At 51.8% G+C, this 27,612-nt stretch overlaps 2 protein-coding genes across 3 annotated transcripts; one reads left to right on the forward strand and one right to left on the reverse strand.

The window, feature by feature from the left end:
* Positions 1-437: 437 nt before the first annotated feature.
* ATF5 (activating transcription factor 5) lies at positions 438-4,528 on the reverse strand. Its single transcript, XM_036275147.1, has 3 exons — positions 4,434-4,528; positions 2,819-3,115; positions 438-1,680 (listed from the first exon to the last, which is right to left on the reverse strand). Exons 2-3 carry the CDS (start codon positions 2,994-2,996, stop codon positions 989-991), a joined length of 870 nt encoding a protein of 289 aa, XP_036131040.1. The 5' UTR covers positions 2,997-3,115; positions 4,434-4,528; the 3' UTR covers positions 438-988.
* NUP62 (nucleoporin 62) lies at positions 4,401-27,606 on the forward strand. Of its 2 annotated transcripts, none has more exons than XM_036275145.1 (2): positions 4,401-4,508; positions 24,783-27,606. In XM_036275145.1, exon 2 carries the CDS (start codon positions 24,850-24,852, stop codon positions 26,347-26,349), a length of 1,500 nt encoding a protein of 499 aa, XP_036131038.1. In that variant the 5' UTR covers positions 4,401-4,508; positions 24,783-24,849; the 3' UTR covers positions 26,350-27,606. The 2 variants fall into 2 exon arrangements, with proteins under 2 accessions (XP_036131038.1, XP_036131039.1); XM_036275146.1 differs by having other exon boundaries at positions 4,441-4,508; positions 24,790-27,606.
* Positions 27,607-27,612: the final 6 nt, after the last annotated feature.

Consider the following 27,612-nt stretch of genomic DNA (forward strand, 5'->3'; position numbering starts at 1 on the left):
ACACCCCATAACTCTTGTTGCAGCTTCCTGGCCCTTTGCATTTGGTGTCACCTTTTTTGGTGTGTGTGACAAGGGCCATGGGGAGCTGGCACCTTTGGCAATCTGTTCTTTTGCTGTCTATGCAAGTAATTCACAGTCTGAATCTAAAAGCGGGCGTTGCCTCATTACCAGTTCAGTCCTGGCCTGGCCTTGGCCGCATGCAAGCGTATGGGCCTGACCACAAGTATTATCTTATTTCTATTATCATTCTTGCTTTTGGCCCAAGACTGTCCTCTCTCCAACTTCTCTCAAAGACAAGACACACAGACTGGAAGAAATGCATTTTATTTCCGCCACACCCCCCAAAGGATCACTCCCCGCCCTCCCTCACTTAGATGCAGCCCCAGCCCCGACACCTTCACAAAACACTGATTTCCTCTCAGAGCTAAAATGAACTCCCAGTCACCAACTATGGCCCCACCCGCCCTGCCTGCCTTCCCATCTGCCTCCCCAACCCCAGCTCTGTGAACTTGGCCACCTTTGGGCTCCCTGCCCAACTGTAGTTTCCCAAGGTCACCTGGCTTGCTTTTTCTTTTTTGCTTATATTACTACATGGGTGCCATTCTTAAAACCCTCCCTGACTTATTCCCCAGGTGGCTCTCCTGTCCTCATTTGCACAGTCATTCTACATAGTTTCCTGGCCTCGCTCCCCTGTTCGAGAGACAGGTGTCCAAGTTCTCCCCTCCTCCCTGAACTCCCCGGGGGCCTCAGTCCCTCAGCTGTCACCTGAGAAGTGTCCATGTTGACTAAGGCCAGACATGCCAGAGGAGGATGGGAGCAAAATCAGAGAGGGGCAAGACAGGACACAAGGATAAAAGGAGAAAGTGGGGGATGGAAAGAAATTGGAGACAGAGGGAAGATGGAGGGACCCTCCCATGTCAGCCCCGAAAACAGGTGAGCCAGAGCTGAAGACCAGCACCCCCTACAGCCAGCCAAAGCCCCTGCCCATCTAGCTGTTGTGGGTCCTCTGGCTTCGAGCCTTGTACACTTCGATGAGTAGATCCTTGACATACTGGATCTCCCGCTCCACAGACTCGGCCCTCTCCCTCAGCTCCCGGTTCCGTGCCTCCAGCCCTTGGCACTCACCCTCCAGGGCCTCACCCTCTGCCCGCTTCCTCTGGCGGTACCTCAGAGCAGCTGACTTGTTCTGGTCTCTCTTCTTTTGCTTTCGGTCCCCTCGGGTGGTGGCAGGATTAGGGAAGGGGGCAGGACGAGAGGGCTGAGGTGGAGGAGGGGGCTGCTGTGCTGGGGGAAGGGGAGCCAATCCCGCATCCCCCTGCCCAGCCTCATTGTGGCAGTACATGACCAGCAAGTCGAGGGTGTCCAGGGCAGGGGGCTGGGGAATTTCAAAGGGGGAGAGGGGGAGAGGAAGGGAGGGTGCCAGTAGTGGTGGTGGTGGTGGCGGTGGTGGTGGTGGTGGCGGCTGTGGCTGCGGTGGTGGGGAGGATGGTGGGAGGAGTGGGGTGTCAAGGAAGAAGTCTTCCATCTGCTCCAGCTCCTTCTTAAGGAGGGAGGCCATGGCTTCCAGGTCAGGTGGGGATGGGGAAGGTGGGGGGAGGGCACCTGAGGGTAAGGGAGGCTCCAAAGGGAGGAGAGCTGTAAAGTCAACCCGCTCAGTCATCCAGTCAGAGAAGCCATCACCTGGAGGAACGGAGAGAGACACATTTCCTTTACTTCCTAGTCTTCCACCCAGCTGGGTGCTCACTCATCTCCGCTTCATTCATCCCATCCATTGAGTAAATCCCCCAACTAGCCAATCAGTCTACCAACCGATCAATGAATCATCAAACCAGTCCACAAACCAACCAATGAGCCAAGCAACCAACCAATAAATCAAACATCTAATTGACCAACCAGTCAACTAAATGAATCAACCCTTTTAACCAACCAATTGATGAACCAGTCAACCAGCCATTTCTTCAACCATTCCAACATTCTCTTTACTGATTAATCTACATCTGTGGTTTCTCTGGTTTACTCTCTAGTTTTATCTTAAAAAGCAAGCTAGATCCCACATATACAATATACCCTGTTTCATCTTTAATTCATTAATTGTTGAAAACCCACTATGTTCCGAGCATTTGGGGCACTCTAAGGGATAAAGTAATTCCTGCCTCGGGGCCTCTGGATATGCTGTTCTCTCCATTTGAAAAGCTCTTCCCTTGAGTTGTTTCATGGCTCATTCCTTCCCGTCCTTTAGGCCTCAGCCAAAATGTTACCATCTTAGCGAGAGTCTCCTGGCTATTCACTCTAAACTAGGTCCCCACTGTCATTTTTTAAAGCTCACTACTAAGCATCTCCCACTTAACTCGGTAACTCATCATTTAATCTCTCCTGTCTGTCTCCCCACTAGAGTGGGAGCTTCAGGAGGGCAGGGATCATGTCAGTCTCATTCTCAGCTATATCCCCAGCACTTAAAAAAATGCCTGGTAGCCCAGCTAGTGTGGCTCAGTGGTTGAGCATCGATGCATGTACCAGCAGGTCGCTGGTTCAATTCCCAGTTGGGGCAAATGCTCAGGTTGTGGGTCCGATCCCCAGCACGGGTCATGCAGGAGGCGGCCAATCGATGTTCTCTCTCATCCATGTTTCTATCTCTCTCCCCCTCTCCCTTCCTCTCTTTAAAAATCAATATAGAAAAAGAATGTTTAAAAATAAGTGCCTGGCATATTAGAGATGGTCAATAATTACTTATCCAATGAATAAATAAATAAATTCTTCCACCTTCTACCCTGCCCCCAAGTCCCAGCTCACCCCACCTCCATTCTCCACCAGCTCTTACCTGTCAGGGGCTCTCCCCCCCCTGGAAGCCCGCCCTCCAGGGCTCCCCCAAGGACCTCATAGGAGCCCAGGGGGGCAGGAGCCAGGGGGAGTTTCCCATAGTCTAGGAGCCAACCCAGCCCGCTAGCTGGGAGCAGGGCCCTGTCCAGCTCCAGCCCCAGGGTCGCCAGGAGTGACATAGCTGCAGCACAGGTGCAGGGCACGGATGGCAGTAAAGGAGGCTGCACCAACAGCTGGGGGGAGGCTCTGGAGGTCGTTCAGCTGGGCGAAGACAGACACCAAGGAGAAAGTGGAGGACCTACACAAAGAGATAAAAGTGGGTGGGGTTACAGGCCAGGCTCATTCACCACCAAAGTCACTGGGAAATCAAGCCACACCCCCACATCCCCAGCCCTCCCTCCCCTTCCAACAGGGATTGCCCTCCCAGAATTCTCATTCTGCTTTATCTTCCCCCCAAATCTCTGAGCCCTATCCACTCCCGAGGGAATTCTCTTTATGCCTGATTTACTTGTTTGCAAAATTCCCAAGACCCAGTCCTTCCAATACAGAAACCTAATGGTCTCCCAGGGGAATTTCCTTTAGCCCCCTCCGACCCACACCCACATCATAATATTCCATCATAAAAGAACTCACTCCCAGGGGAATGTATTCTAAAATATATTTCCTTTAGGCCCCACCCCCACGCCCTAGATTCCATCTCAAATCAGTTCCCAGGGAAATTCCCCAGCCCCGCCCCTTCATCAATGTTATCCATTCAAACCCCATTCTTCCCTTTGAGAACTTTGCAGTGACTTTCATTGAACCTACAAGTCCCGCCCCACCCCCACCCTCTCCAAGATTCCCGAGGCTCCGCCTCTTTTTCCAATCAGAGCTCCACCCCTCTTCTAAAGATTCTTAGCCCCACCCCTTCTCACAAGGGCTTCCGTAAGCCCCACCCTTTGTGACGGCTGCGACCCTAGCTCCACCCCATTCTTAACAGGTTGCCTCTAAGCCCCGCCTTCCACCCAATCAATCTAAACCAGCATCCTCCCCAGCAGATGCTTGAATGAAAAGGAGGGCTGCTGTGCCGTGCGACTACGCCATGTGGCACAGGGAGGGTGGAGGAGACTGGCGAAGTACAGTTTCCACCCCCACACCCTTTCCACTGTAGGTTTTCTCGCCGAGGGCCAAAGCACATGCTCCGCCCCTAGAACGGTCCCACTGCTTTCACACTTCCGCCCTCCTGAAGTTAGTGCGCATGTGCAGCTGCTTACTGCCAATCCTTCGCACTTAAATACGGACTGTGGTGCGCTAATGCGCATGAGCCACGGCGCGAGGACATAATCGTTCCAGGAAAAAAAAAAAGACCCTCTCTGGGGGCTAGTGTGGCGGCGCAACCACACGCAGACCATCTTCCAACGCCAACATTCTCTGGTAGAAGGCACCCTTCCCCACCATCGGGTCGAGTGCGCATGCTCGGCCGTGCGCCGACGCCCGGTTTCCCTCTTCTGCGCCTGCGCGACCGTGATCCCTCACTCTCGCCTCCCCAACCCCCTACCCGGGCCTAGTCGTGAAGGCCGCGAGCTTCGAAAGGGCGGGAAAGGCAGTTGGAGGCGGAGGGACGAGCGGTTACTCACTCCATGGCTGCGGAAAGGAGAGGCAGCAGCGGCCTCGGCTGAAGAAAGAAGGCAGGAGCGGAGAGCGCAGGCGCGGTGAGCGCGGAGACGGGCCGGGGACACGGAGGAGTCGCGGCTACAGAGCCATGGCCGGGGCTAGGCGGGTGGAGGTGGTGTCGCGGGAACGTGGGGAGAGATCGTGATCTGAGGATGGGGAATGAGGCGGCCCCGGGGACCATGAGCAGATATACCGGGGAGCCGCAGCACGGCGCGCCCGGATCCTTCCGCGCCCCGCCCCGGCGAGGCCCCACACCGGTAGGCGGCCTGGCCCGCTCCTCGCGGGGCTCCGGCCCCCTCCTTCCGACCCGGGAGTTCGGCCCTCTCCTTTCTCCGGCCTGGAATCCAGCCCCCTTTCTCTTCCGACCCCGAGGGTTCTGGCCTTTTCCGGTGGCTCTGGGGTCCTTCCCCCTTCCCTCCGAAAGTGAATCCGGCCCCTCTCTCTGCTGTCTTTGACCCTGTCGCCTGGTTTCCTCCTCCTGGTCCATTTCTGGTTCACTTTTCCTGCTTCACGAATCTCGGGCCCAGCCACACGCTGGTCTCTTCACGCCCCAACTTCGTCACAAGAAGAACCCTTCTTCGCGGGGTAGAGTCCCGCGGGAGTCACAGCCCCTCCCCCCCCCCCTCCCCGACCATTCAAATCACAGACCTGCCGCGGTGGCCTTGGGAAAGTAACTGAAGTCCTCTGGCCTCAGATAGATAGGGAACTGTCTGTAAAATGAGAGTAAGCAACTCTCTGCCTGATGGGGGTGGTTCGTGAGACTCCAGTAAGTCGATGCTTGTGAAGCCCCACGCATAGAGCCCAGCTCATTCATGCCTGTGCAACGTATTTTATTGTCAATGGGAACTCTGGGGCCCAGCCTCACCCCACCCACCCCTGCCAGAGCCCCAGACACTTGACCAACCAACTCCTGCTAAAGGGCCCTTCCTTGGTCTCCTTCACTTCTCCAAAGTGGCGATTTCCAGCCATCCCCACCCTTACCTGTTCCAAATGTTGGATGTTCAGCCCCATCCCCAACCCAGAGATGCAGGGAGTCAGGCATCATCGCCGGCACTCCACCTGCTGCCACCTTCCCTTACCCCTTGTCCACAGCACTGCTCTCAGGCCAGTTGGTTCGTTCTTCTGCCCCTGCTCCTTACCCTGACTTCCTGAGATGCCCTCCACTGGGTTAGTGTCACAACCCTGCCCAAAATGGGGGAGACCTATACATCCTTGTAGGAAAAGGGAGCTTTCTAGCTATTCCTTCCCTGTGCACTGGGTCCTTCACCAGCCCAAGTGGATGTGGGTCTTTCCTCTGCTGCAGAAACTTCTCTTTCCCATCCTGCATCTATCCACATCAGGATGTCACACCCAGAGTTCAGCCTTCATCGCTTTTACGGTGGTTATGGGACTGAATCAAAATCCAAAGAAAGTGAGGGAACCCTAATCTTGAGAGTTATGTGGGGAAGAAAGATAGGCAGTCTTCCTTCCCGTTTCCGTGAACATGCAGGAAGTCCTTGGGATGTGATCACTTTCCCATAAAGCACTTACTGCCCACTCTGCCGGTATTTGAGCACTTGCTACATTATTACCTATATATCACAGAGTAGCAGTTAAGATCATAGACTCTGGAGCCAGGTTGTTTGGGCTCAAACCCTGGTTGCACCCCACTTACTAGCTGTGTGACGCTGGTGATTTCCCTTTCTTCTCTGTGCCTCAGATTCCTCCTGGTTGGTTGGTTGGTTGGTCAGTTTTAAAGCCATTAATAGTACCTACCACTTAGGTCTGTTATGAGGATTCAATGAATTAATCCAGGTCAAGCTCTTAGACTAGTACCTGGCACATAGTAGGCGCTATAAAAAGGGTTGTTGTTGAGGTGGATACTTTATCTCCATTGCTAAACAGTTAGTGCTTTAAAACTATGACTGGTCTTCTAAGTGAAACTTAAGGACCAACCTCCTTCCACTTGTCAGTAGAGTTTGGAGCAATAGCAGGGGCATTAGGGTAGAGTGTTGGAAGACTGCTCGCAGTGAGGAGGCACAGTCACACACACACTTCTGAGAACTTTTAGGTTATGCACCAGGACAAGGTAGAGTTTGTTTATTTGTTTTACCTTTTATTTGGGAGTAATTTTAAGTTTACAGAAAAGATAGTACAGAGTTTCTGTATACCCCTCACCTAATTCCCCCATTGTTGCTTGTCATCTTGCATTACTGTGTTACATTTGTCATGGCATTGTACATTTCTATTAACTAACCAACTTGATGCTGATTTCACTGGTTGTTTCCCTGATACCCTTTTTTGTTCAGAACCCTTCCCAGATGCCATATGACATTTAGTCATTGTGTCTCCTTAGTCTCCTCTGGTCTGTGGCAGTTTCTCTGACTTCTTGTCTTTCATGACCAGTGCCAGTTGGGTATTCTGTGGAAAGTTCCTCGGTTTGGTTTGGTCCCGTAGGCTAGGACTATGGGTTTTTGAGAGGTTGGTCAGGTAGGATTTTTTTTTTTTATCCTCACCTGAGGACATTTTTCCATTTTGTTGTTCAGATAGAGTGGAAGGGAGAGAGAGAGAGAGAGAAACATCAAAGTGAAAGGGACACATCTAGTGGCTGCCACCCACACAATCCAATCAGGGCCGGGGACAAACTGCAACTGAGATATATGCCCTTATCGGGAACCGAACCCGGGTCTCTCGGGATCGCAGGCCAACACTAACCACTGAGCAAAACCAGCCAGGGCCAGGTAGGATGTTTTTTAATAACTGGAAATGAACTTGCTCTGTATGGGAATTGTGTTGCTGGCTGTGTGCAGTGTAGGCTGACTGAGAAGACACTGGGGCAGGGACCCTGGTACCTCTATCCCAGACCCTTGCACCTTTTTCTTTCACCAATTTAATTCTGGTGCCGACTGCCCCACCCAAGCATCTTAACTTAGTCCTGCTGAGTGGGTGCCAGTTCTTACACTTAGCTCCCTAGCCCTTCCGAGCACATTCTAATTTATGGGCGGTGGGTCATTAGTGGCTGCCTTTGGCACCCCGAGCCTGCTTTTGTGCCCACCCCTGATCTAGACCTGTGGCCCCTCCAGGACTCAAATGCCTCAGCCTCCCCCACCTTCGAAGAGTCCTCCAGGATCCAGGTTTCCCAGCCCTTTCAACTCTTGAGCTGGGGCTGGGAACATGGGTGGGGCTGCTGGGGACTCTTTTTCAGTTCGGAAGAACCAGACTTGGGGAGTGAGGTGGCAATTGCAGGCAGGTTGCATCACCCTGGCTCTTTAATGGGGGGTGGGGGCGGAGTGGAGGGATTCTCTGGGGGCTCCAGGAGCACCTGGCAACTGGCAACAGGCACCTGGCTAGGGGAGCCCTGGATCTGGGAGAGGCTCCAGCACAGCAAGGGGGTTGTGGAGGGTAAGAAAGAGCAGCCACCTGTGCAGGACCCTGAGAACATGAGACGCAGGGCCAAGATGGAGCCTCAGATCATAGAGGCTAACCCACTGGTCTTGCGTGGCGGAAGACTGAGGCCCCAAAAGGTAAACGGTATTTATACAATCCCACTGCTAGTTAGAGCCCAGGCCTCCCCCAATACATCACAGCTTGCAAGGCCCTACAGGCCCCAGGGCGAGTCTGCTCCTCTCAGATCTTACCCCCAGCCCAGGGCATAGCCTGCTGGGAATTCACCAAGCCTGGGCCTTCACCTTGGTTTGCTGCTGCTCAGTTGCCAGATTCTATTGACTCTGACTTGCCTCTCTCCAGCCCCCCTGCCCTAGAGGAGGCCCTCACCTACACTACTGCAGCAACCCCTCACTGGTTCCTCAATTAAGGAGACAGACGGTCTGGCATGATGGAAAGGGCACCAAGTTAGATGGACCCAGGTTCCAATCCTGGACCCACACCTTTTAGTCCTGGCTGGGCTGCAGGCACGGCCCTTATTCCGCCAGAGCCTCGGCTACTTTCTGCAAAGCAGGTCAGAATGAGCACGCTGGGGCCAGCCTGCTAGGTTCATATCCCAACTCCACCACTTCTATGACCCTCAGCAAGCAGCATCTTCTCTGTGACAGTTCCATCATCCCTAAAGTAGGGTAAGAGGACCTATCTCATAGGGTTGTTGTAGGGAAATAGATAGATTTATTTTAAATTGCTAGAACAGCACCTGTCTAGTTATGAACATTAGTCATTTCTCTCTAAGACTTTGGGATGCCAGGAGGATTGTGTGAAATTATGTAGGTAAAGCCTAGCACTTAACTACCTCAAGGATCTCTACATGTTTGTTTCTCTTCCTGTCCTCAGCACTTTACTTGCCTTTCATAGCTACCTCACAGACAGATGTTTGTGTATGTGACTGTTTCCCTGAGCGCTTAAAAGGCAAGGTCATTCCTGAAGTCATTCCTCACAGCCCCCCAGCCCTGTGCTGCTACCTCAGTAGTCATCAGTTCACTGGTTGGTTTGTTTGGGGGCGGGGGGCGGCGGCATTGTTTTTATTGATTTTTAGAGAGAAACATCAATGTAAGAGAACATTGATTGGTTGCCTGCCATACATGCCCTCACCAGCAATTGAACTCACAACCTAGGTATGTGTCTTGATTAGGAATTGAACGCATCCTTCTGTTGGTGCACAGGATGATACTCCAACCAACTGAGCCACCCAGCCAGGGTGGCATCATTTTGCTTTTAAATGAGTTGCTCATGCACAGAGGCTGGGAAATTCAGTGCTGTTGTCCCCGAAAAGGCATTAGGACGGGTATCTGGGTGATGCAAGCCAGGCAGGCAGCGTTGGAGGTGGGAGTCCTCGCAAATAAGGGCAGGAAGGTCAAGGCCAGTTTACTTGGGGAAAAGGCAGGTCAGGGCACAGGTCTGCCACGTGGCCCAGCAGCTCAGAGTCCTCCCGAACCCCTTCCCTTCCCTCACTCCTGCTATGCCTTCCTCGGCAGAAGTAGCCGCAGCTCTTAGAACCTAGTGAGGCCCTGCACTGCTGCGCCACTCTGGCAGCCTCGGTGATCTGTTGTTTCTATACTCACTGCTGTAAAAAATTGCCGTGAACTTGGTGGCTTAAACAGCACCCATTTAGCCCTGGCTGGTTTGCTCAGTGGTTGGAGCATCGGCCCGTGGACCAGAGAGTCCTGGGTTCGATTCCAGCTAAGGGCACGTACCTCGGCTGCGGTTTGTCCCCGGCCCCAGTTGGGGTCCTGCAGGTGACAACCAGTCGATGTGTCTCTCTCGCATCAATGTTTCTCTCTCTCCTTCCTTCCTTCCTACTCTGTCTGAAGACACACGTAAAAATATACTCGAGTGAGGATTAAAAAACAACACCACCCATTTCGTCCCTTTCAGTTCTGGAGACCACAAGTATAAAATGGGTCCACAGGGCTGTGTTCCTTCTGGAGACTCCAGGGGAGAATCCATTTCCTGGCCTTTCCAACTGCTAGAGGCGGTCTGCATTCCCTCATGGCCCCTTCCTCACATCACTCCAACTTCTGCTTCTATCATCACATCCCCTGTTTCCTCCCTTGATCTTCTTGACTTCTCTTATAAAGTCCCTCGTGGTTACCTTAGGGCCACCTGATCATAAAGGATGTCTCTCCATCACAAGATCCTTGATTTAATCACATCAACAGAGTGCCTATTGCCATGTGAGGTCACATAGTCACAGGTTCTGGGGATTGGGATGTGGACATCTTTAGGGAGCCATTATGCAGCCTATCACATTCTCCCCTCTTGGATCCTCAGTTTCCTCATCTGGGAGATACCTGCTAGGGCCAGTACTGAGGCACCCCCTCCCTCACATGCCCATGGGGGCTGGCTACAAGAAAGTTACAGGGCCAGCTGAAGGTAGTTGATGACATAGTGCCCTGGATCTTGGGACACCATCACTTACCACTCTTTGACCTTTAGCAGGAATACCATACCCCCTTGTCACTGTGGTCTTGTCAGTAATGGGCCTAGAACAGTGCCTGGCTCAGTAAATAAGCCATCCCCACAGACCTGCAGGCCCTGTGTCAGGGGCAGGCCAGGGATATTCCAGACCACCCAAAAGGCACAGGTGCTGCTCAGGGGCAGCTCATTTTGCTGGGCAACCATGCCAGCCTCATGGGGCAGAGCTTCTGACTTCTGATTTCACGGAAGTTGGAAACCCAGATTTTTCTGCAAGATCCAAGTTTTGTGGGGGTTTTTTTGTTTGTTTGTTTTTTTATCCTCACCCGAGGACACTTTTCCATATTTGTTCGGACAGAGTGGGAAGGAGAGAGAGAGAGAAACATCGACATGAAAGGGACACATGCAAGATCCAAGTTTTAAAAGGTCAGCAAGTAATTCAGAGAAATGCCAACAAACCACAAGTATGGATCAGCTTAGACGGTGGGCCCTCCCTGACCTTTGTGTTCATGATTTCTCCCCACCCCAAATCTGTAATTCTCCTGCTCATAGCAGAGAACAAAAGGAACCAATTCCTCATTCCAGTCATGGATCCCAACCCTCTCTGCTGGACTGACCAAAAATGGAAAAGGGTCTAATCAGACTCAGCCCCAGACCCGTAAAGTCTGGAGGGCGGTGATTGTGGGTAGAAGGGAAGGAACTCTCTAGAGAAATGTCCTTGAGGGTCAGGTGCTTGCTAAAGAGGAGGCTAGTGTCTCACTAGCCCACATGTTCTTTATCAGCCGACCATGCCCCTAGCCAGAGACCATCAGAAACACAGAGAGCTGAGCAACTTGAGTCTCTTGTGCCTTGCAGCTAGGAATCTGTGAAGTGGCTAAGAAAGGGGGTTATTAGGATTTATAGGAGCCAGGCTGAGTTAGGTGACTTTGAAATGATTCAGGGAAGCAGGGTTTTGCTCTAGATCAGATGCTAGCAGGAAGCAGGGACAAGTTCACCACTGAGTATCTTTATCTTCTCCAGAGGTAGAGAAATGAGTGGACCTAGCACTGCAGTTAGTTAAGAAGCAGCCATCAGCGCTTGGTCATTTTTATACTTTGGACAGTGTTTGTGTTTTTTTGTCTATATTGAGATGTGATTCCAGAGTGGTCTGATTTTTGTCTCGATCCATCACAGTCAGAGTGGCCCTGCCTGATGTTGGTGTTCTGTGAAGTTACATTCACCAGGAGAACATCAGGGCCTGATTGGCAGGACCGCTTTTCCCTTTCTGCTTTTCCCCAGCAAATGTGTTTTACCCAACAGGAGGAAGGGAAGTGGAGAGAAACAGGGCTGGGGGTGACGCAGCCTGTGCCTCCCCTCCCTCATGTGCTGGGCCATGGGTGCCCAGTTCTCATGGGATCGCCTGGCCACAGAGGAAAGTAGCACAGCCTGAACCCAGCCAGCACCCACTGGGATGGCCAGTCCTAATGGGAGCTGAGGGGAACGAGAGGGAGGTTAAGGCAGAGGCAGGAAACCACAGCAGGTAGATCTCACAGGCACCTAAGGTTCCCCAAGTGCCCCCTCCACAGGCATGTGGGTACTGCCCCATGGAGAGCATTGAGGGTAAGGGGCCAGCAGAGACCTGGGCTTTAGCCTGGTAAGTTCAAGAGCCCTTTGCTGCCTGCCCCCACACAGAGCAGGAATGGATTCCTGAGGGAGTGGACAAGAAAGAGCAGCTGATATCCCCCCTCTTCACTCCAAGCCACCAGGAGTCCAGCCTGGAGCTGGGGAGGCAGACAGCCCTGAATTGGCTTGAGAGTGAGACCTAAACTAGTCTGGAAGGTGATGGAGATGGCCCGGGATGTCATTAGAGAGTGGGAAGGGGTACCCGACATGGCACTTGATGTGTGAAAACATGTCATATTGGGGAGGCTCATGAGGCCCCAGCTCAGCTCTGGGGCCAGACAGCCTGGGTTAGTCTTAACACCTGTGCACCTTTGGGAAGTTACTTAAGTTCTCTGGACTTCAGGTTGCTCTTCTGTAAGATGGGAACACTAACAGTTCCCACTTCATAAGGTCATGAGCAGTGCAGGTAAAACTCTGCCAGCAGGCCCTAGCATAGAAAGTCCTGGAACCTTAGCATGTGGTTAATACCCAGGGGCAGGTCGGGGCTGCGGTTGCTTCTGATTCTCAGAATCAAAGCCACGCTATGCCCACCTCTAGGGGCTTTCACCTGGTTCCTAGAGAAACCGTCTTCTCCATGGCAACGGTCTCTGCCAACAACCTGGCCAGGACTTTTCCCTCCCTCCCCCTTGACATCACTGTGTCTCCTCTGGGACATTGGTGTTGATTACGGGAGAAGCTGGCAGGGAGCACATGTGTGTGATTCTTTCTGAGCAAGCCCATTTGTGTACACACCTGCTGCACTTTTAGAGTGCCTTCCTCAGTCTCTTCTCCAGGTCTTTGTTTTTTGTTGTTGTTTTTTTATCCTCACCCGTGTACATTTTTGCATTTACCTTCAGATAGAGTGGGAGGAAGAGAGAGAGAGAGAGAGAGAAAGATCGATGTGAGAGACACATCGAGTGGTTGCCTCCCGCACGACCCCAGCCAGGGCCGAGGACAAACCACAACCGAGGTACCTTAGCAGTAACCGATCCTGGTCTCTCCCCCCTCCCCTCCCTCTCCTTTTCCTCCCTGGGGTAAATGGAACAATATTCTCGGGAGGATTTTTAAAAAATAACTTTTAAAAATGCCGTTAAGTGGTGGTGGTGGGGAATCTTTGAATACACGAAAAAGAAACAAAACAGTTTTTGGCAAAATAATAATAATAATAAAGTAGGGTGCCCAGCCGGTGTGGCTCAGTGGTTGAGCGTCAACCCATGTACCAATAGATCACCAGTTCCATTCCTGGTCAGGGCACATGCCCAGGTTGTGGGCCAAATCCCCAGTGGGGGGCATGCAGGAGGTGGTTAGTTGATGTTCTCTCTCATCAGTGTTTCTCTCTCTTTCTCTCTCTTAAAAAATAAATAAATAAAGTAGGGGGCCTGTGCACAGTATTCCTCGGATCTCTTCCAGTCATGTTATTTTATATTGAGTAGTAGTTCTAGAATCTTCTGTATGATCAACTCTTCTTGTTGTTTTTTAACTTCTCTACGCATGTCTTACCTGATGTGTTTTCCCTCTGGGGAAAATTGCCATTTGTCCCACCACCTGAGCTCCTTCGGGTACAATTCTGGGCCTCAGGAGCAGGAAAGAGAATGTGATTGCTAATTAGATGTGAAATGACTTCTTGGGGTAGAGATCATGTCTTTTTTTTTTTTTTAATCCTCACCTGAGAACTTCTTCTTTTTCCCATTTATCTTAAGATAGAGCGGGAGGGAGAGAAAAAGAAACTGATGTGAGAGAGACACATCGAGTGGTCGCCACCCACGTGACTTCCACCGGGGCTGGGGCAACCAAGGTCCATGCCCTTAACGGGAACCCAACCTGGGCCTCTATGGTCCGCTGGCCGATGCTCCAACCACTGAGCCAAACCGGCCAGGGCGAGATCATATTTTTAAGGAAAGAACGAAGAAGAGAGAAGGTTGAGGACCCAAGAGTTCAAGAAGCATTTAAGAACACTTGAGGCAACCTTGAGTAGTAGCAAGGGATGTTGGTGCCTGGCCAGGTTAGCTCCCCTCTAAGAGCTTGTTTCCTCCTCTATCCAAGCAGGAGAGCAAGCCTGCTTCAAATGATTGCTAAGATCCGGGGGGGGGGCAGTACGCCTGGCATGCAACCTTTTGTGTACAGAGGGGGAGAGTGCAAACTGTGTACTTGCTTAAATACATTGAAAATCTCTGGAAAAGAGGTCCAAGAAAACAGCTTGTCTCCAGGGAAGAGAGCTGGTGGCATTTTCCTTCCTCCCTCCCTCCCTCCTTCCTCACCTGAGGATATTTTCCTACTTATCTTCAGGTAGAGAGAAAAGGAGAGATAAACATCACATGAGAGAGAAACATCGACTGGTTGCCTTCCGCATGACCCCCGACCACAACTGAGGTACGTGCCCTTGTCTGGAATCGAACTTAGGACTCATTGGTCTGCGGACCGATGCTCTACCACTGAGCCAAACTGGCCAGGGCAAGAGAATTTCATTTTCATTTTAAAAATAGCCACCACTGTGTCATTGGGTGGATTGAGAAATGGAACATGGGTGAGGAAGCCTCCTTGGTGGTTAGTTTGCACTGACATTTAGGCATTTAAATGGTACAGTAAATGTGCAGTAAACCTGGAGGGATCCCTTCATGGGATTTGGCCTGGAGAAAAGACAGGCAGTGAGGATTTCCATGGCCCCTCCCCCTGAGGAGCAAATAGACAGACACATGTTTGTCTCCCACATGGGTCCCTAATATTAATGCAAGTCAGTTATACCTGGGAGGTTGGTGTGTGCTGGTCCTCAGGGAGGAGCAGGTTGGAGGAAGTTAGGACTGGAATCCCAAGTGGGCATCTCCATCCCACCCTTCCTGTTGGGGACACCTTGCACTGTGGAAGAAAGATGGCCTTTACATGGAGCTGAGCACTGAAGTTTTACATGTTGCTGATGTGGCTTAGGAAAAACATTGCTCTGCCCCTCTCTAGCTATGTGTGCAGCTACCCCTCTCTGAGGCTCCTGCTTCCAGGGTTGGCTGTGCCTGCCAGGGAGGATGGATGTGTAAGAGCTGGACACCAGGCCACTGTCAGCTCCCTCCAGAGTCTACCCCAGCTCCCAGCAGCCTGGGTGAGTCTTTCAAAACATAAATCAGCACAGTCCTGCCCTGGCCTTTGTGTTGCTGTCTCTGTGGCTTGGCAAGGTTGAACCCCTGCCTTGGCTAAGATCTGGTTAGCAAGCCATTCATTGCTTATTGGTTGATTTCCATTCTTCAAGGGTGGGCTCTCTGAGCTCATCTGTTCCCTGAGGGTTAGGGTATTTCTAACACACATAATATTTAAAGAAGCAGAGTTAGTGGACAGGCAGAGTTCTGTTTGCCATGTTGGCGAAAGAGCCCAGAGGAGATGATAGTGGCGAGCAGTGGGCAGGGAGTCCCTACACTGACACACATGGCAAAGGTACCAGCCAGGCATTTGAGCTTGGGCTGGGCTGATGGTGGCCAAAGTCAAAGGTCCCCCTAGTCTCTGATTTCCCCTTTTTCTCTTCTCCCACTTTCTTCTCCTCTGGCCTCTCAGCCCCTGGTCTTAAATAGCTAATTGCTTGGGGGAAAGTTCCCACAGAGCCAGTGCCTGTACTTCCTGGGCACGAGGGTCGTTGGCAGCGCCACCAGGTGGCTGTGGGAGGAATGCCAGGAACAGTTGCTCCAGTCATTCCCCAGAATTTTCATTTATAAGTTAACATTTCCTGGGCCTTGGGATACACCAGGCACGTGCTAATGAAATAAGCGCCTGACATGGATCAGACCATTTTTTCTTCACAAAGACCATGATTCACAAGCTCTGGCCCTCGACTTTTTTAGGAGACCGAGGCACAGGGATGAACCTGGAAATTGAGCTCCCAGAGCTAAGAGTGGAGAAGCAGAGATTCAGGCCGACAGGCTGTGTCTTGCCAGGCAACTGACAGAAAAGGATAGGCAAAGGCCCTTGCCGTCAGAACACAGAGAAGCCCACATTCTGGACTTACTAATGACAGCTGCAGGCCTGCTGCCCCAGCCCCCCTCCTGGCCCATTAGTGGACCACCAGACCTGGATTCATATTCCTGGGCCCCATCAGGGAGCCCTTGGAAATCAAGCCCTTTGGCTGGACTTCGTGCTGCCCCAAATGAAGCAGTGTTTCTGTTACAAAGGAAGGGGCGGATACAGGGGCAGCAGCTATTGGCCCCAGTGGATGAGTCTCATTGTGGGAGGGTCACTCAAGCTTCTGAGGGGAGCAGGTAAAGGGCAGCGGTGGGGTCAGGAAAGGAAACAGCTTCGTGTCTTTGTCTGCAGTAGATGGACTAATCAGCCCGTCTGCCTCTGTGACCAGGCCCCCAGCCCCACCTCCCCACAACATGCTGCTCCAACTATGACCGAACAGAAGCTGGCCTGTGTGTATGCCGCTCCCTGTGCAACCTGTCTGCCCAAGGACCTCATTCATCCCTTTTCTTAAAAATATGTTTTTATTGGTTTGAGAGAGAAACGTCAATCAGCTGCCTCCTGCAATCACTGGGGATCAAGCCTTGACTGGGAATCGAACTGGCCACCTCTAGGTATATGGGATGACATTTAACCACCTGAGCCATACTGGAAAGGACACCTCATTAATTCTTTTTTTTTTTTTTTTATCCTCACCCGAGGACAGGTTTTGTTGTTGTTGTTGTTGTTGTTGTTGTTGTTTTCATTTATCTTCAGATACAGTGGAAGGGAGAGAAGGAGGAAGAGAAAGAGAGAGACATCGATGTGAGAGAGACACATCCAGTGGCTGCCACCCACACGACCCCAACTGGGGCCGGGGACAAACTGCAACTGAGGTACGTGCCCCTAGCGGGAACTGACCTGGGTCTCTCTGTACCGCAGGCCGACACTCCAACCGCTGAGCCAAACTGGCCAGGGCTCATTCATTCTTTAAGACTCAATTCTGCCATCTCCTCCTCCCCTACCCCAGGCAGAACTTTAGATCTTGACCTTGGATAAGTCATGACACCTCTCTGAGCCTGTTGCCCATCCATGAAGGGTTCAGTGTTGCTACCTAGTGCTCCTGCCCAGTATCTATTATATAGGCAGTGCTCGGTGTTATTACTAGTTATCAGTCAGTCTGTTGGTCACAGTTACTTACTGAGTGCCTGCTGTGTGCCAGACCCTGCTCCAGGTGCTAATGATACGGCAGTGAACAAAATCTCACCCCATCACTTGCCTCCTCAGTGCTCCCAGGCCAATGTGCCCACCCTCCATTACAGATTGCCTGTCATTCCTGGGTGTTACACATATCCACACCCCTGAGGTGGTCGCCTCAGCCACAGAGGATGTCCAGATTTTCAGAATCACAGCTCACTGTTCTTTCCCTACCAGCTTCCCTTCTGCGGGGGCCCAGCAACTACAGCAGCCCAGGCCCCATTGCCTCTCACTCCAGCCCCTTTCTCCACCTGAATTCATCCTCTTCAGTTCTGGAGGCCAGAAGTTCTAAATGGGTCCACAGGGCTGCATTTCTTGTGGACTCTGGGGGAGACTCTATTTTTTTCCTTTTCTAGCTTTTTTTCCCCCCGATATTTTGTTCAGATAGAGTGGGAGGGAGGGAGGGGGAGAGAGAGAGAGAAACATCGCAGTGAAAGGGACACATCAAGTGGCTGCCACCCACACGACCAACCAGGGCCAGGGACAAACTGCAACCAAGGTATGTGCCCTTAGTGGGAACCAAACCTGGCTGGGTCTCTCGGGACCGCAGGCTCTAACCGCTAAGCCAAACCGGCCAGGGCCCTTTTCTAGCTTTTTAAGGTCCCCTGCATTCCTTGGCTTGTGGCCCTTCCTTTTTCTTTAAAGCCAGCAGCAAGCATAGCATCTTTCCGAATGTTCTTCCACGGTTCTCCCTGTTCTCCCTCTGGGTCTCTTCTTCTGCCTCCTTATTCCTCGTGAGAATCCTTGTGATTGAATTTAGGGCCTGAGCAGATAATCCAGGATCATCTCCCCATCTCAAGATCCTTACTTTAATCACATCAACAAAGTCCCTTTTGCCATGTGAGGTCACGTGCTCACAGGTCTGGGGTCAGGGCATGGACAAGTATAGGAGCCATCATCCTGTCCACTCCACATCCTTCCTAATCCTTTCTTTCCTCTTGGTCCAAGGCTGATGTCCTCTCATATTCATTCCCAAACACCCCTGTTCCGGATACCTAAGGAAAGGGGCTGGTGTAGGTAGGGAGGGAGAGGCCTGGGGCTCAGTGACAATGACACCTGCCCCTCAGACACACTGGCCACCTGATGTTATCCCATCTGAGTTCTTTGTCTGGCTTCCCCTCTGTCTAAAATTCTCTTCCCTTTGTTATGCCTCGTTAATCCCCTCACACTTCACCTGTGCCCCCAGTGCCCTTTCCTGCCCTACTTTCTCTTGTTCCTCACACTTAGCTCCTAACAACATGATGTGTGATTTATCGGAGTGATTGTTGTTTTCCTCTCTGCTGGACTGTAAGCTCCATGAGAACAGGGTCTCCTGTCTCCTTCACAGCCATATTTCCAGGGCCTTAAGCAGGGCCTGTACATAGTGGGTACTCAAAAATATTTGACTGTCTGGCTGGTGTGGCTCAGTGGTTGAGCATTGACCCATGCACCAAGAGGTCACCAGTTCAATTCCTGGTCAGGGAACATGCCCAGGTTATGGGCCCGATCCCCAGTGGGGGGCATGCAGGAGGTGGCCAGTTGATGTTCTCTCTCTTCTCCCTTTCTCTCTAAAACCAATGGGGGGGTGGTTAAAAGATACTTGTTGACTGAATGAATGCTGTACTGCAAAGAATTTGTTTATTCTCTATGACCCCACCTTGGGGGATGCACCTCTTTTTGTCTGTGTAGTGTCATCCATCACTGTACAGAGTAGGGCTGAGTAGATATTCAAGTTAAGAGTTGGAGTGGCAAGAGAACTAAAGATAGAAGATGCATGGACCCGGGCGAAGCTGGAGGTGACAGCAGAGAATCCTGGTCCTCAGCTGGGGGTGGGTCAGAATTCCAGGTGGGTCTTTCTCTGATTTCCCTGGGCTGAGAAGGCAGCCAGATGTGGTTTGAAAAACTTGGGCAATGTGGGACAGGCTCTGCCAGTAACTGCCTCAGTGACCTCAAGGAAGTCCCTCTTGGCCACGGGTTTACCATGGGTGGACCACAGAGGGCCACAGCTGTGCTGGTCCAGGCTAAGCACTGGCCCAAGCACATGCTCCACTTTTTTCAAGAAAGCACCACTTCTCCTGTTTCTGTTCCTCCTGCTTTCCCCAGCACCCTCAGCTTCTCTTCCAGGGAAGTTCACCACTTTTGTTAAAGTGAGGAAACCTGTGTCAGAGCTCATAAGAATGTGTATTTGTTCAGCTGCATTTGTGAGAAATTCCCAAAGTCCTAGTTGTCAATGGCTTTGTTAACTGGGACAGACCCTGCAGATAGTCACTTTATTTCATTTTGGTACAAACTTTTACATTTCCAAAATTGGGGTTCCCTCTCTGTCCCCCAAATTCTGACTCAGGTCTTGGGCTTTTAGCCTGGACCATCACCCAGCGTCGTCCCAGCCACCCACCTCCAGCCTCAACCCCTCCAGTGCATTCCCATACATATGTCTGACCACATCAGTCCTCCCCAGCCTTAAAGTCCCTCTGCAGCTCCCTCAAAATAAAGTCTGAGCCTTAGCATGGCATTGGTGTCTCTGCCAGCTCTTTTCCTCATATCACACAGCACATTGGTCAGAGGTGCCCTAGACCACCCTCAGATTCAGTGATTCACCAGAAGGACTCAGAACTCAGCAAAGCTATTGGAGACAGTGAACAGATAGAGATTAAAATGAGCCAAGGGAGGTGGGGGGGAGGGAAGAGATAAACCACAGAACTTATATGCATGTATGCATAACCAATGGACATGGACAACAAAGCTGGGAATGGGGCGGGGGGGATGGAGAGGAGGGTGTCAATGGGGTAAAAAAGGAGAAACATCTGTAACAAAAATAAAATTAAAAATAAATAAATAAATAAATAATCAATTTAAAAAATGAGCCAAGGGAAAAAGGCACACAGGGCAGAGTCCAGGACAGACCAAGCGCCAGCTCCCATCGTCTCTTTCAAGTGGAGTCACACAGCACTTAATGCTCCCAGCAATGATGTGTGACCACACACACAGACTGTTGTCTACACGGTAAGCCTTGCTATCCAGGGTTTTTATTAAAAGTCAGTCACACCCTGGCCGGTTTGGCTCAGCGGTTAGAGCGTCGGCTTGTGGTCCGGAGAGACCCGGGTTCGGTTCCCGCTAAGGGCACGTACCTCGGTTGCAGTTTGTCCCCGGCCCTGGTTGGTCGTGCGGGTAGCAGCCGCTCGATGTGTTCCTTTCGCGTCGATGTTTCTCTCTCTCTCTGTTCCTCTCTCTCCCTCCCACTCTACCTGAACAAAGAATGGAAAAATGTCCTCGGGTGAGGATAAGAAAAACAAACAAACAAACAAAAGTCAGTCACAATTTTTATTCAGTCTCCAGCCTCCCCAGAGGTCAAGCTGATACCAAGTGGCCCAAGGCCCCACCTTAAAGATACTCTCTTGGGCAGGACACTCCAAGGGCTTAGAGATTCCCTCCCAGGAGCCCACCAAGGGCAAGTCCTTGTTGAGAATGTCCATGGTGTGGACAGCCCAGGCCTGCCAAGTTGTCTTTACTGCACACACACTCCCTCCAGCCACACGGAATCACTGAGCACCCCAGGAACACACCTGTTTCAGCCTCTCTCTCTGCCTTTACCAAGCCCTTCCTTCCCATCTTCTGGTTGATCCCACATCCTTCAACACTCAGGTATGTGCTTCCCAGAACCTGGGCCAGGGTGAGAGCCTTGTCCCTGCTCCCACATGTGACTCAGTCCTGTGTGTCGCTGCTTGGAATTCCTGGTGTTGAAGCTGGTGTTTGTCATGTCTCTGGCAGCCTTGGAAACAGCCAAGGCTTTGTTTTTTTGTTTTTAATCCTCCCTGAGGATATCTTTCCATTGATTTTTTGATAGAGTGGAAGGGGGGGGGGGAGAGAGAGAGAGAGAGAGAGAGAGACATATTGATTGGCTGCCTCCCACATGACCCCGGCTGGGGCTGGCGATCGAACCTGCAACATAGGTACATGCCCTTGACTGGGAATCGAACCTACAACCCTTCGGTCTAAGGACCAATGCTCTAACCACTGGCCAGGCTGGGGGCCAAGGCTTTGTAACTTCTCTTGGCCTCATTCTCCTAGTTTGTAATGTGGACCTGCCCCAAATGTACCTGCTTTTAGGAGCACGTGAGCAAGGCTGTATCTCAAGCACATGTTCACCATTGGGGTGTTGGAAAAAGATGAAGCGTTTAATAAATGGCGAACCATTAAACCCGACAAGCCCCCACAGAAGATTGTTTTTAAATAGTATAAAAAGCAAAGACCTTTGTATAAATGTTCTTCCAGAGAATTTTAGCTGCAGCTTATTAATAGCAAAAGCTCAGCTAAGGACCAAATAATTAAGACGAATGGGTGGCTGTGCAGTGACAGGTGTGTTCTCTCATGCATGAAGAGAACAGGGCAGGGTGCCAGTGGGCATGGGCCTCAGACACTTGCTGTGGTCTCTTGAGAGTAAAGAGGCCTTTCTCAGAAGCTCCCAGAAGAGTTTTGTAAAAATGCCAAGGCAGGGTTCTGCCCTAGAGAGGCAGCCATCATTGAGCTGGCAGCGGTCGGTGCACCTTTTTTGTTTTTTTTAGAGAGAGAGAGAAAGGGGGGGGAGAGAAGATGTTGATTTGTTGTTCCACTTATTTATTCATTCATTGGTTGATTCTTGTATGTGCCCTGACAGAGGATCCAACCCACAACCTTGGTGTATTGGATGACAATCCTGAGTGTCCTGGCCAGGGCCCTTGTGCCTTTTGAATGCTCCCAGGAGGTGCTAATGGGCAGCCAGTTGGGAGCTGCTGGCTTAGACCGAGCAGACCCACCTATAGCGTGGGTGGCCCTGAGGTCTTCTCCCCAGGAGCATGTGGCTGTGTGGAGGAGAGACTCAGCAAAAAATAGGATTCTTGGAGGAAGGCAGAGGACGAGGTGGAAGTTAGGGAGGGGCAGCTACAGTAGGTTTGCTCTGACTTGGGTCAAGGGAGGATTCCCTGAGAACATTTTGAGAAATAAAACTGGGCCTGAGGAAGGCAGGACCTGTGGACAGCTTCTCTGAGCCAGGCACTTGGCTTCTCAGTCGGGACCTTGTTTATTCTTCACAGTGGGAGGGGGTTGTTCTCATTACAGATAGGGAAACTGAGGCATAGAGAAGCTCAGGAGTAACTTGCCCGAGACCCTCAGTTAGTAAGTGGCAGAAGCAGAATTCAAACCCAGATTGTTTACTTGCTTCTAGAGACCAACTTTGTGCCTGAAACAGGGAACTGGTTTTTAGCTGAACTGCCTCAGCTGTTTTAGAAAAGGGAAGAGAACGTGAGGGTGTTGGATGGAAGCTTGGGTACAGGATAACGTCCATGCCTCAAAGCAGGGCTGCTTCCCTATGACAGACGGACCCATTTGGTGGAGTGGAAATAAAGGGGGTTTGCAGTCCAAAAACGAGTCTAAGAACCTACTGTGGAATGAGAATTGACAAGTTACTTCGATCTGAGCCTCTCTTCCCCTCTCTTTGCACTGGGGTAATCATCCCAACATCCCTTGTAGGACAGTGGGGAAGTTAGCTCAGGGCCCGGCTGAGGGGAATGTCAGTAGCACAGAGCTGGGCACACACAGCTGTCAAGGCTGGGGTTAGCTGCCTGGAAATCCTGTCTCCATTGGAACTAGTACTTCTCCCCAGGCAGCCAGAGGACCCAGTGAGCAGTGGCAGCCAGACCATGAATTATATATATATATATTTTTTATCCTCACCCGAGGACATTTTTCGATATTTTGTTCAGATAGAGTGGGAGGGAGAGAGAGAAACATCGACGTGAAAGCGACACATCGAGTGGTTTCCACCCACACGACCCAACCAGGGCCGGGGACAAACTGCAACCAAAGTACGTGCCCTTAGCGGGAACCTAACCCGGGTCTCTCCGGACCGCAGGCCGACGCTCTAACCGCTGAGCCAAACCGGCCAGGGCCAGACCATGAATTATATTAAACTTGAGGTCAGCTACAACCCACATGTGTAATTCATGAGAATTTTTTCACAGCAAGGTGTTCACAGCCCCTGCTGCCAAGTTAACTCTTTATTGCATAGTCCTCCTTCCTCATCAGCTCCCCAAGGCTCTCCCCAAAGTGGCATTGTGGGCATGTGCCCCTCTGCGTGGCGGCAGTGACAGCACCCCAACTAGTGCACTTCAGTGCTGTCGCTTCCACCCCACTTTCCTGATGAGGGCACTGAGCCTCAGAGAGGTTTGCTGTCCCTTGTTTGAGATCAGAGCGCTAGGGAGTCACAAGGTCACGTCTCACTTTTGTCAGACACCTTCTGCTTCCCAAGTGTGTTAGTTCTGTGACTGCTCTCGCGGTTTATCACAAACTTAGTGGCTTAAAACAGTGCACGTCGATTCTCTTACAGTTTACATCAGAAGTCCGAAATTCATCTCACTGGCTACCAGGGTGTCAGCAGGGCTGGTTCCTTCTGGAGGCTCCAGGGGAGAATCTGTTTCCTGGCCTTTTCCAGTTTTTAAAGGCCACCTGAATTGGCTCATGACCCCTTCCCCCAAGTTCAGAGTATATCACTGCCATCTGTGCTTGCATCATTACATGGTCTCTTCTCCTCTAGTCAGATGTTCCTCTGCTCTGTTTCACAAGGATGCTCATGATGGCACTTAGGGCTATCGTTTAATGCACGGGTGCACAGGGTATGACCATTTTCCCAAAAACACCTCTCACGCCCTCTGACCCTTTCCTCGTCAAGTAACCTTTCACTTTCCAGCTAACAGATGGCTCTGCTCAGCGCCTTTTCAGTTAGAAATTACAGAAATCCAGTCGGTTTAAACTGAACAAGGATATGCTGGTTCATGAAGCTTCTGGTGAAGATCGGGTGGGGACATGAATCCTTCTGGGCCCTTTTTCTCTCTTCCCTCCCCCCACCCCCAATCCCCATCACTCTCTCTGGTGGTGGCTCATTGTCTCCTGCTCCGGATGGCTGAGAGGATTGGGGTGGGGTGCCTCAGGTGCACATCCTGTGTGCCCTGTTCTTGCATGAAGGGGGCCACCTGCTCTCAAGCACTGGGGGAGGTCTCTGGTTGGCCCACTCAGGTCTTCATCTCTCCTTGAATCTAATCAATCACTGGCCTAGGACTCCGCCTCTAAGCCCTCTGATCGAGCACGTGGGTTTCATGCCCACCCCTTAGAAGGGGGATAAGGGTCATTCCAACATGCCCTCTGTCCTCCTAAATGGGTGGTTCTCGACCTTCCTAATGCCATGACCCTTTAATACAGTTCCTCATGTTGTGGTGACCCCCCAACCCAAGGGAGGCATCTTCTACCCCCTTCCCTCTGGAAGTCAGCAGGGAAACCTGGGGAGCAGGTCCTAAAGGTGTTTGGTGTGCTTCTAGTCCCACTCTCGCCAGAAGCTCCTGGAACCTGGCTTCCTCCTTGGGCTGAGGTTGGTTCAGGTACCTGCTCTCGGCTTCCTCCCCCGTGGCAGTGGGGCTCCCGCTCGTGCTGCACGTGGCTGTGCATGGCCCAAGCACATCTATCTCCTAGTGCCTGATGCTCCGGCTCCTTCTTTCCTAGTTTATTTAGCAGGGCTGGTTAGGAAGAGGAGAGTGGCTGCGTGTTAGGATTATCCAGTCCTGCCGCCCTCCAGACCGCACTCATGCCAGTGAGGTTGCCTTTCCAAAACTGCCATCTGATCATGTCACTTCCTCTGCTTTAAAAATCTTCCCAAGGTTGCAGACGACGCTGACGGATTTGCTTTGGGAGCCGGAGTAGCTACTGCCACCGGAGTCTGGAGCCATGAGCGGGTTTAATTTTGGAGGTACTGGGGCCCCCACAGGCGGGTTCACGTTTGGCACTGCAAAGACAGCAACAACCACCCCTGCTACTGGGTTTTCTTTCTCTACATCTGGCACTGGCGGGTTTAATTTTGGGACTCCCTCCCAGCCCACTGGGAGCACCCCTTCTACCAGCCTGTTCTCACTCACTACTCAAGCGCCAGCAACACAGACCCCAGGATTCAGTTTTGGAACCACAACTCCTGCTGCCGGGGGGACTGGATTTTCCTTAGGGATCAGCACGCCAAAGCTAAGCTTGAGCAATGCTGCTGCCACTCCAGCCACAGCGCAGCCCAGTGGCTTCGGGCTCGGAGGCAGCTCTCTCACCAATGCCATCTCAAGCACCGTCACCTCCAGCCAGGGTACCGCACCCACTGGCTTTGTGTTCGGCGCGTCCACCACCTCTTCTGCTCCATCCACCACGCCCAGTGGCTTCTCGTTCACAGGTGGAAGCACACCCCAGACTGGGGGGACCTCCAGTTTCAGTATTGGCTCCATGGGGAGCTCGGCCCAGCCCACAACACTTGCTGGGTTGGCCTTCACTCCCACCACACCAGCAACCACTGGAGCAGGAGCCACACAGCCATCTGTTCCCGCACCCACTGCTGCCACCTCCGGGCTCTCCCTTGGTGCCCCAGCAACCACAGCTGGAACTTCTGGGGCTGGAATGCTGGGCTTCAGCTTAAAGGTTCCTGGAGCAGCTTCTACCACATCCACAGCTACATCCACCGCTGCTGCCACCACCACCACCAGCAGCTTTGCCTTGAATCTAAAACCCCTGGCACCAGCCGGGATCTCCAGCAATGCGCCCACAGCCATAACCACTCCATCCGGCCCCAGTGCAGCCACTGGGGTGTCCACCACCAGTCCTGTGATGACCTATGCCCAGCTGGAGAGTCTGATCAACAAGTGGAGCCTGGAGCTGGAGGACCAGGAACGGCACTTCCTGCAGCAGGCCACACAGGTCAACGCCTGGGACCGCACACTGATCGAGAACGGGGAGAAGATCACTGCCCTCCACCGCGAGGTGGAGAAGGTGAAGCTGGACCAGAAGAGGCTGGACCAAGAGCTTGACTTCATCCTATCGCAGCAGAAGGAGCTTGAGGACCTGCTGAGCCCCTTGGAGGAGTCTGTCAAGGAGCAGAGTGGGACCGTCTACCTGCAGCATGCGGATGAGGAGCGCGAGAAAACCTACAAGCTGGCTGAGAACATTGACGCACAGCTGAAGCGCATGGCCCAGGATCTCAAGGACATCATCGAGCACCTGAACACGTCGGGGGGCCCTGCCGATACCAGTGACCCGCTGCAGCAGATCTGCAAGATCCTCAACGCGCACATGGACTCCCTGCAGTGGATCGACCAGAACTCCGCCCTGCTCCAGAGGAAGGTGGAGGAGGTGACCAAGGTGTGCGAGGGTCGGCGCAAGGAGCAGGAGCGCAGCTTCCGGATCACGTTTGACTGAGCTAAGGGCTGCAGGGCCCGCTAGTTCTGAGGGTGTTTGGTGGGGGAGTGTGCAGTTACTGTCTAGCTTTTGTTTGCAATGAAATACGTGTTTGATTGTTTCCTTCAAACAATCTGTGCTGTCGAGAGAACTGTTTTGTGGTTTGACCTTTCTCATTAACAAGAAGTATTCTGAGTGCTCTGGTCCAGGCAGCCACCTAGTAGGTATGCTTTTTCTGTGTATCTTTTGTGTATCCCAGACCCTTTTCTTTTTCTTTTAATATTTTTACTGATTTGAGGTGGGGGGGGGCATGTGTCCATGTGAGAGAAACATCAATCAGTTGCCTCCTACACACTCCCAAACTGGGGATCCAACCAGCGACCTTTTGGTGCACAGAACAACGCTCAACAACTGAGCTGCATCAGCCAGGGTCCAGACCCTTTTCACCTACTGCAACCATCACCTCATCCTGCTCACTCCAGCCACATGCTGGAGAAGTGCCCGCTCATTTGAGGGCCATCCGTCTCCCAGCCAGGGTTCCCTGGGTAGCCTCTCTGTCTATCGCATAGTCATAGGTGCAGTGTTAAAAGACTCTTAGTTCTTGGGGGGACAGCTTGGTGTAAGATGTGTACATGTGGAAATTAGCCACCCATGCAAAGTGACTTGTGACTGGAGAAGACCGTGCGATAATGAATTTCACAAGAGAAGACAAGTTAGATGAGGGACTTGAATGAGGTTTTGAATAAAGGGTCAGACTTGAGCCCAGGGGGTCTTCATGTAGACACACCTGCTTGGCTTTCAGGCCTCCTTATGTTAGGTCTCACCTCGGCCACCCCAAAGCTGTGTCAGATGACCGTCCTGCAGTCCCCACACCACAGCGACCTTGCACCTTTGGTGACTCTTGCCACTTTGTATTGTGCCGAATGTTTACTTCTCTGCCTCACTATTAGATTGTGAGCCCCTGTGGGCAGGGAGTGTTTCTTGTTCCCCTTTGTGTCCTTGGCACAATCACTGTTGTATTTATCAAATGAATGAACAATAGAGATGAAACCAGCATAAAATGTTAGTCCACAAAATGCCTGCTGAGGTGGCAGAAGCAGCCCCAGACTTGTTTGTGAACTTCCTGATGCCAGAGCAATGCTAGTCACAGTGAGAGCCACAGCGTCCTGACAGCAGGAGCCAGCCGGTTGGATCGCAAGTGTCTTTCGTGTCTTCACGCTTGGCTGCACTCTGAGATACCGAGAACTGTTGCTTTCCTGAATAAAATACAATTTATTGTGGAAC

The sequence above is a fragment of the Molossus molossus genome, unplaced genomic scaffold (genome assembly GCF_014108415.1).
Source record: "Molossus molossus isolate mMolMol1 unplaced genomic scaffold, mMolMol1.p scaffold_m16_p_21, whole genome shotgun sequence".
Classification (NCBI taxonomy): Eukaryota; Metazoa; Chordata; class Mammalia; order Chiroptera; family Molossidae; genus Molossus; species Molossus molossus.

Coding starts and splice junctions, on each gene's coding strand:
- ATF5 (XM_036275147.1), bottom strand. CDS start 2,996: ATGTCACTCCTGGCGACCCTGGGGCTGGAGCTGGACAGGGCCCTGCTC. Junction 1,681..2,818: donor GGGGGGAGAGCCCCTGACAG/GTAAGAGCTGGT, acceptor CCGTTCCTCCAG/GTGATGGCTTCTCTGACTGG.
- NUP62 (XM_036275145.1), top strand. CDS start 24,850: ATGAGCGGGTTTAATTTTGGAGGTACTGGGGCCCCCACAGGCGGGTTC.